This window comes from Oncorhynchus mykiss, chromosome 13, assembly GCF_013265735.2.
Source record: "Oncorhynchus mykiss isolate Arlee chromosome 13, USDA_OmykA_1.1, whole genome shotgun sequence".
Taxonomy (NCBI): domain Eukaryota; kingdom Metazoa; phylum Chordata; class Actinopteri; order Salmoniformes; family Salmonidae; genus Oncorhynchus; species Oncorhynchus mykiss.
The window spans coordinates 26,344,511-26,354,455 of record NC_048577.1 but is presented as its reverse complement, the minus strand read 5'-3'; the positions used below and the strand labels follow the sequence as shown (position 1 = coordinate 26,354,455).

General features: G+C 39.2%; 1 protein-coding gene across 1 annotated transcript; it reads left to right on the top strand.

Annotated features, from left to right (window-relative positions):
* The first annotated feature begins 2,668 nt into the window (after positions 1 to 2,668).
* Positions 2,669 to 9,468, top strand: LOC118938433 (zinc finger protein 239-like). The gene is made up of 2 exons (XM_036942370.1): positions 2,669 to 2,928; positions 6,593 to 9,468. The coding sequence occupies exons 1-2, from the start codon at positions 2,841 to 2,843 to the stop codon at positions 7,648 to 7,650; spliced, it is 1,146 nt and encodes a 381-aa protein (XP_036798265.1). The 5' UTR covers positions 2,669 to 2,840; the 3' UTR covers positions 7,651 to 9,468.
* Positions 9,469 to 9,945: the final 477 nt, after the last annotated feature.

The following is a 9,945-nucleotide window of genomic DNA, read 5'->3' as shown; positions in this document are numbered from 1 at the left end:
CTGTTCTGTGAAAGGTGTCGGCTATAGATGACATGCAGAAGCTTGCATGTTAGAATCCGAGAGAATTATGAATTATCCCTCTGCACATGTACTGCACTGGAATTATCCCTCTACACATGTACTGTACTGGAATTATCCCTCTACACATGTCCTGTACTGGAATTATCCCTCCAAACATGTACTGCACTGGAATTATCCCCTTACACATGTACTGCACTGGAATTATCCCTCTACACATGTCCTGCACTGGAATTGTCCATCTACACATGTACTGTACTGGAATTATCCCTCTACAAATGCACTGTACTGCACTGGAATTATCCCTCTACACATGTACTGTAATTATCCCCTTACACATGTACTGTACTGGAATTATACCTCTACACCCTTTACACATGTACTGCACTGGAATTTTCCCTCCACAGCCTTTACACATGTACTGCACTGGAATTATCCCTCTACACATGTACTGCACTGGAATTATCCCTCTACACATGTACTGTACTGGAATTATCCCTCTAGACATGTACTGTACTGGAATTATCCAATTGGATACGTGCAGAAACGTGCAGTTTTTTTTATTTGGCCATCAAAATTGTCTCAGTGATTTTTCTGATTGGTTACATTTCAGTCACATGTACATAAGAGAGAGGTGGTGTCTGATGTCTGCAGGTCAATGCAACTGAGAAATATGATCCTTGTAATTATTCGATGTGAATATCAGCAGTGGTAATGATTGTGAAATATTTTGTTCATTTCATCAGAGCAACATAATAATGAATGATTTCTGAACAACCATTTTTTATTTAATGTCTATTAAGAGTATCTTATCAACTTTATTTCACTTGGTGATGTTTCATTATAGAGAACATAACATGACAATACATGACATCTAAGTAGCTAAATATGATTATGGACTAACAATCTAACAGTTTGAAGGGCACAACTCATGTTATTCTGGTTAAACAGTGAGAGACAGGTTGATAAAGGAGTGGGGATTTTTTGACAATTAGGAAATAATATGTCATGTTTTACTCGTACCTCAGCCAGCATTGTGAATGGTTAGGAAATAATATGTCATGTTTTACTGGTACCTCAGCCAGCATTGTGAATGGTTAGGAAATAATATGTCATGTTTTACTCATACCTCAGCCAGCATTGTGAATGGTTAAGAAATAATATGTCATGATTTACTCGTACCTCAGCCAGCATTGTGAATGGTTAGGAAATAATATGTCATGTTTTACTCATACCTCAGCCAGCATTGTGAATGGTTAGGAAATAATAGGTCATGATTTACTCGTATCTCAGACAGCATTGTGAATGGTTAGGAAATAATATGTCATGTAACTTTTGTTACACCATGTAGGAGCAGTATAGACCTAGTCTGTTCATTATATACAGTGGGGAGAACAAGTATTTGATACTGCCAATTTTGCAAGTTTTCCTACTTACAAAGCATGTAGAGGTCTGTAATTTTTATCATAGGTACACTTCAACTGTGAGAGACGGAATCTAAAACAAAAATCCAGAAAATCACATTGTATATTTTTAAGTAATTAATTTGCATTTTATTGCATGACATAAGTATTTGATCACCTACCAACCAGTAAGAATTCCGGCTCTCACAGACCTGTGTCACGTTCTGACCTTTATTTTCATTTGTTTACAGACCTCTACATGCTTTGTAAGTAGGAAAACCTGCAAAATCGGCAGTGTATCAAATACTTGTTCTCCCCACTGTACATTATGTATTCTTACACACACAAAAAATCAAGGGACATTTATATTATTTTATTATGATACAATTGCTCAGAGAAAGTCCGAAGACTGAGATGGCCATAAAAAATGTTGAATTTGTGCCAAATTAACAGTTTATTTCTGGATGTTGATGTGTCTTGCTGGAAGATCTACTTATGGCCAAGTTTCAGCCTCCTAGCAGAGAGGTAACCCGGTTTTGGGCTAAAATATCCTGGTAGTGGGTAAAGTTTATTTATTTTATACATACATTTTTGCTCATCTTGATCAAGGGTATCAATAACTAGGTGCTTATTTTGATATATTTGATATATATATTTTGATATTTGACTGAATCAGAAATACAGATGTGGAGTAGATGTTTTAAATTCTCATAAAAAATCTGAACTAATCAAACAACACTTGTTGCTCTTTGTACGTGTTGATATAATATTCTTATTTAATGGAGAGGAAAAAAACGCTTATTTAAACTGCTTTATAATATTATAATTCAATGAAGAATAAAAAAAAGTTTTCCCTCCTCAACTGCGTTTTCTCCTTCCAGACAGCAGATGGCGATATGTGTCTTTCAGGCGATGTTTCCAGTGTGACGTATAATCTCGTGGACGGAACAACTGCAGCCACCTCGGTAGCTCGCTAGACAACAAAGTCGGAACATTCAAGATCTTTAGGACAATTTCGTCGTTTAATTGCCACTATGATTTAAACATACTTATGTGGAAACAACTAGATGCCCATTTAATTTAATATTTACGTTGTAAGTCAACTAGCTGGCTGGTTAAGTTAGCACTAGTCTGGTAGCTAATGCTAACTAGCTATTATCCCCGAACATGAGTTCACTAAGCTACTCTCATCCTTTTCTCTGCTGGACGGAGAAAGAAGCTCTGGTGAAAGAGGAGGAGGAGGAAGATGAGGCTGTTAAAATACAAAAACAAGTAGAGGGTGAGGCTGTTACCGTGAAAGAAGAGGAGGAAGACGCGTTCAGAGTGAAAGAGGAGGAGGATGTTACTGTGAAAGAAGAGGAGGAGGATGCAGTTTTTGGAATAGAGGATGAAGTGAAAGAAGATGAAGACGTTTTTGGAATGAAGGATGAAGAGGGGGAGATTACTGTCACATTAGAGGAGGACGAAGAAGAGAAGACTGGAGATCTGATTAACACCAGTAAATACAGTGAGTACTATCTTAAAAAACAGGGACTCAAAACTCTGCAATTGTTAAACTAATGTGTGATTTTTAAAAGGGCATTCTACACTTGAATATGTTTTTGTACTGTCGGAATTGTTCATGACGTGTTCCAGTGATAAATAAATATAAATAAAAAAAGTAATATATAAATACAGTAAAGTATAAACACACTAAAGGGAAACTAAAGGGAAACAAAAATGTTTTGAGCAAAATATTGTTTTTTAGACAATTGCAAACTAGAAGGAGTGAGTGATGTCATACTAAGGCATTCAATGAGTTGGCTTTGATAGGAAGTCGCGATGTCATCCAATAGGCAACTGATCTTCATGTGAAATTCATTATTCTTTTTTAAATCCTTCCTGTTCTGTCAAGTTGGTTGTTAATCATTGCTAAAAAGCCATTTAAGTCTTGCTATAGACTTTCAAGACGATTTAAGTCCAAACTGTAACTAGTCCACTCAGGAACATTCAATGTCATCTTGGTAAGCTCCTCCAGTGAAGATTTGGCCTTGTGGTTTAGGTTATTGTCCTGTTAGGACAGTTTTTTGTATGCAGATCTCTGAAATGCACTCTACCTACGTAACATTTAGTGTCTCCTTATATTATGTTGGGAAAACCGTTTTCATGGGCACAGAAATCCTAAAGAATTTCAGAGTTTGCTAAATCCAATGGTTCTAACCTAGTCACCTTAACTTTATTGACAACACCCAAATGGACACTGTCATTAATGCGGGTTCTTCAATAATTACACATCATTCTTAATACTGTAGCTGTTTAGTTACAGTCACATGTTCAACTATCATCAGCTGATCCAGGAAATCATTTTCGAATGACAGTCATGTGACAAACATCACGACATTCAACAACAACCAAAGTGCTTCTTCATTCATTACTCTGGTAAAGACAGTTATGCCGTGCTCCACGTTGGATCCAACATCCCTAACAAATTGATGTTTGTAATGTGTTATTGTCTGCTTGATTTACTGTAGGGTCCCGTTAGTCTGTTTGGACACAGAGATAATTAGCTCATAATGTGTAGAGAATTGTCCCGTGGTGGATAGGCTATTGTACAACACACAGAGCTATTTTCCCTTATTTAGAATGACAACCCATTACAGAGTAGTCTAGTGGGATTATTCACAAAATTATCTGGTTATGAAATGTCATGACAAAGACATTTTAGTTTCCATGTTTCACCTGAAATATTACATTATTTATAGTCTTAGGTCTATGTTATTGTTGGATGGAGTTATGGGTCCTATAGTAGGTCTATGTTATTGTTAGGTGCAGTAATGTGCCAATTTGTTAAACACTTAGTGTACAAACCCCTAGCCAAAGAGAATTTTACTGGTTTAAGTATTTTTTGAACTATAAAGCAGATGATTTGAGACAATAACACAAACATTTTAAGCAGGTGATTCAAGCAAGCCTTACAATTACAGTGGGGCAAAGAAGTATTTAGTCAGCCACCAATTGTGCAAGTTCTCCCACTTAAAAAGATGAGAGGCCTGTAATGTTCATCATAGGTACACTTCAACTATGACAGACAAAATGAGAAGAAAAAATCCAGAAAATCACATTGTAGGTTTTTTTATGAATTTATTTGCAAATTATGGTGGACAATAGGTATTTGGTCAATAACAAAAGTTTCTCAATACTTTGTTATTTACCCTTTGCTGGCAATGACAGAGGTCAAACGTTTTCGCTAAGTCTTCACAAGGTTTCCACACACTGTTGGTGGTATTTTGGCCCATTCCTCCATGCAGATCTCCTCTAGAGCAGTGATGTTTTGGGGCTGTTGCTGGGCAACACAGACTTTCAACTCCCTCCAAAGATTTTCTATGGGGTTGAGATCTGGAGACTGGCTAAGCCACTCCAGGACCTTGAAATGCTTCTTACGAAGCCACTCCTTCGTTGCCCGGGCGGTGTGTTTGGGATCATTGTCATGCTGAAAGACCCAGCCATGTTTCATCTTCAATGCCCTTGCTGATGGAAGGAGGTTTTCACTCAAAATCTCACGATACATGGCCCCATTCATTCTTTCCTTTACACGGATCAGTCGTCCTGGTCCCTTTGCAGAAAAACAGCCCCAAAGCATGATGTTTCCACCCCCATGCTTCACAGTAGGTATGGTGTTCTTTGGATGCAACTCAGCATTCTTTGTCCTCCAAACACGACGAGTTGAGTTTTTACCACAAAGTTCTATTTTGGTTTCATCTGACCATATGGCATTCTCCCAATCTTCTTCTGGATCATCCAAATGCTCTCTAGCAAACTTCAGACGGGCCTGGACATGTACTGGCTTAAGCAGGGGGACACGTCTGGCACTGCAGGATTTGAGTCCCTGGCGGCGTAGTGTGTTACTGATGGTAGGCTTTGTTACTTTGGTTCCAGCTCTCTGCAGGTCATTCACTAGGTCCCCCCGTGTGGTTCTGGGATTTTTGCTCACCGTTCTTGTGATCATTTTGACCCCACGGGGTGAGATCTTGCGTGGAGCCCCAGATTGAGGGAGATTATCAGTAGTCTTGTATGTCTTCCATTTCCTAATAATTGCTCCCACAATTGATTTATTCAAACCAAGCTGCTTACCTATTGCAGATTCAGTCTTCCCAGCCTGGTGCAGGTCTACAATTGTGTTTCTGGTGTCCTTTGACAGCTCTTTGGTCTTGGCCATAGTGGAGTTTGGAGTGTGATTGTTTGAGGTTGTGGACAGGTGTCATTGATACTGATAACAAGTTCAAACAGGTGCCATTAATACAGGTAACGAGTGGAGGACAGAGGAGCCTCTTAAAGAAGAAGTTACAGGTCTGTGAGAGCCAGAAATCTTGCTTGTTTGTAGGTGACCAAATACTTATTTTCCACCATAATTTGCAAATAAATTCATAAAAAATCCTACAATGTGATTTTCTGGAATTTTTTTTCTCATTTTGTCTGTCATAGTTGAAGTGTACCTATGATGAAAATTACAGGCCTCATCTTTTTAAGTGGGAGAACTTGCACAATTGGTGGCTGACTAAATACTTTTTTGCCCCACTGTATAATCCAATAGTAGTGTGAAATACACTCATAATCAACCTGTAAATTGGAGGCTATTTTTGCTGTCAGCCTATGAGAACTCCCCTGAGTTTTCCCCCATGGTGATGAATTAGTGAATAGACACAGAGCTTAATGGAGGTTTCCTTGAGTAGCACTCCTGATCTTGCGCTGTAGTGTTCAGAATACATTGTGAAAATCTAAAATCTTCGCTCACCATTTTGGCTCCAGGCAGATATACCACATCCATAACTAGCGGTTTCCTCATTAGCATGGAGGAGTTTCTGCAACCAAATTGTGTGTGCATTGCCCTCGTGCCGCAATTTTAGCAAACACAGTAAGGGGCCTATTGGAGACCAAAGGTCGTCTGGCACACTGCTTAGGATTTCAACAACTTGAAAAATGTATTTCTAGCATGCAATCATCGATGTTAGTACTAATGTGAAAACAAGACTAAATCTGACTATTGTTGCTGTCTTGACTATCAAATTTAACAGACGTCAATTGATGTACAACTTCATGGGTACGCTCTGGACATCACCCTTAACCTCAAATAAACAGTGGATTTCTGCTGTTGTGGGCCTTTAACCATCTGTCTGACTTTGTCGTTCACACAGTAGAGAGACGTGACTATCGTGGATCCTCCGGGGAACCTCAGCAACATCATGATGCTGACGAGGCAGAGAAAAGTCTCTCCAGATCAGAACTCCTCAAGAAACACCAGCAGAGACCCACAGGAACGAAATCTCACTGCTGCTCTGACTGTGGGAAAATATTAAACTCTTCATCAAACCTTAAAATACATCAAAGAATTCACACAGGAGAGAAACCTTATAGCTGTGATCAATGTGGGAAGAGTTTTACTACATCTAGCAATCTAACTATACACCAGAGAATACACACAGGAGAGAAACCTTATGGCTGTGATCAATGTGGGAAGAGTTTTACTACATCTAGCTATCTAACTATACACCAGAGTACACACACAGGAGAGAAACCTTACGCCTGTGATCAATGTGGGAAGAGATTTATTCTGCTAGAAACCCTGAAATCACACCAGAGAATACATTCTGGAGAGAAACCTTTTGGCTGTTATCAATGTGGGACAAGTTTTTCTCACTTAAGCAGCCTGATAGGACACCAGCGGGGACACACAGGAGAAAAACCTTATAGCTGTGATCAATGTGGAAAGAGTTTTACTACATCTAGCAATCTAACTATACACCAGAGAACACACACAGGAGAGAAACCTTATGGCTGTGATCAATGTGGGAAAAGTTTTACTACATCTAGCAATCTAACTATACACCAGAGAACACACACAGGAGAGAAACCTTATGGCTGTGATCAATGTGGGAAGAGTTTTACTACATCTAGCAAACTAACTATACACCAGAGAACACACACAGGAGAGAAATATTTTAGCTGTGATCAATGTGGGAAGAGTTTTGGTCAATCTGGCCAACTGACTGTACACCAGAGAACACACACAGGACAGAAACCTTATAGCTGTGATCAATGTGGGAAGAGTTTTGGTCAATCTGGCCAACTGACTGTACACCAGAGAACACACACAGGACAGAAACCTTATAGCTGTGATCAATGTGGGAAGAGATACTCTAGTAAAAGATCTCTGATCAAACATCAGAAAATACATGAAGGAGTTGTTTCATGATATCAATGAAATAATGTCACAATGTAGATTATTTTAACATTATATCAGTAGTATTTTAATGAATGCCAACGTAGAACTCTAAATTTTTGCCCCCTCAATTGATTTTAGCTTCATGGAAACAATCCAGGCTCTGAATTGAAAGAGTTTTCACAAATTGAACAAAAAGTGACTAACAAAAAAAGTGTTTGTTACACTTACCACGTTGGTGACCCACTGGAATCTAAATGCAACACTTCAAAATGTAGCTAGCAGTTTACCACGTTGGTGACCGACTGAAATCACAATGTAGCTAGCAGTTTATCACATTGGTGACCCACTGGAATCACAATGAAACACTCAAATGTTTAGGTTTTCAATATATCACAAACTGTTTCTGCATAGTGGTTATTGATTTGGACACGTTAAAACTGTGTTTTGACATTGCGCTATTCCAATTTAGCAAAATGTCATTGAAAAGACGTTGAAAATAAGACTATGCCCGACGTCCAATATATGTTCGGTTGTAGTTGAAAGTGAAAGTTGAAAAGATGTATTTTTGGGTAGATTTTTCAATGACTTGAAAACAACTTCATTTCAACATACTTGCAGACTATACACATGGACGCAGTGTAATAAATTGGTCTATAATCAATTTTATGAACAATCCTACATCACTCCAGTATTTCTTTACAACATTCAAGTGCTAATTGTCTTTATTCCACTACTGAAGAAGCATGTCTCAAATCACCTCATTTCAAACATTCAGCCTGACAACAGATACATGTTTAATTATTCCATGTCTCACCATCAAGTTCATTATTGCCAATACATATTAACAAAGGGGTGTACATTTGGTTTTGATTTTCATATTTACAATTTATGTAACATTTAGTAATCATAATTATTTATGCAACCAGCTGACAATTTTTGGGTACAATTATATTGACATTGTGCTTTTAAAATATCAGGGTTCCTTCTCAGATGTGCCAACCCAAATGTACTAGGGCATGACATTGGGGACTGGGCCCGATCCAACAACATGCCTATCTCGTGAATCCTGAAAAGGGAGAGAAGCTCTGCAGTGAGGTGGAAAGTTACTACGGATATTGCAGGAGTTTCCTCTTGAAATCCGACATGTCCGTGGTAAGGACAACTTGGTTGCTGATTGTCTCAAGGGCGGGCAGTCAAAAAGATTTGTGTTGGGACTCCCGGGTGGCGTAGTGGTTAAGCGACCGGTAGGTCCGTGGAGCGACGCACAATTGGCCCAGCGTCGTCCGGGTTAGGGAGGGCTTGGCCGGTAGGGATATCCTTGACTCATCGCGCACCAGCGACTCCAGTTGCAGGCCGGGCGCAGTGCGCGCTAACCAAGGTTGCCAGGTGCACGGTGTTTCCTCCGACACATTGGTGCGGCTGGCTTCAGGGTTGGATGCGCGCTGTGTTAAGAAGCAGTTCGGCTTGGTTGGGTTGTGTATCGGAGGACGCATGACTTTCAACCTTCGTCGCTCCCGAGCCCTTACGGGAGTTGTAGCGATGAGACAAGATAGTAGCTACTAAACAATTGGATACCACGAAATTCGGGGGAAAAAGGGGTCAAATAAATTTAAAAATTGTGTTTTGCGTTTAGGCAGTGAGTTGCAATGGATCACAGTTTATTTTGACTGCACGTTTTTCCTGTATTGGAGATTAGTTAGTTGTTTGAGCTCGTTCCAAGGGGAGGAGTTCTAGAAGCTAGTGAGTTTTAGGATTCTATAGAAAGAAAAAGGAGAAAAAAAATTATATGATTGTATATTATTATTTAGAAATGTTTTTTCTTCTTCTTGTTTTTAATTGATGACAGCCAGTAGACACCATGTTTATATTGGTGAAGGTGAAGCATTGTAGTTGATTATAATGTGAAATGTATGTTGTTTTCTGTTGGTGGTGAGCAAACTTGTCCAACAAAAATATAGGATATATTTGTTGTCTTAAAGGGGAAGGTTTTACAGGCTTTGGTTTTTCCATTTATGTTTTGAGGTTGGACTTAGCACGTATATGGCTCATTAGCACGTATAGCTCGTTAGCACGTAGGATGCACTGATTGGTGTCACCTCGTTAGTCAGTATGTGTTACACCTGTGCTGGCTTGTCCGTCTCGTTAGTGGGAAGGTGTTTCATCTGAGCTGGTCCAGGTTCTATTTAAGAGTGTCTGGCCCAGTGCTCCAGTTGTCTTGATAGATGTGGAGAGTCAACACCTTTAGTTGCTCCACCTTTTTGGTTTAAGAGGTTTTCATTTCAGTTTGAAGCTTCTTTCTGAAGAGAGCTTTTTTGAAGAAGAAGA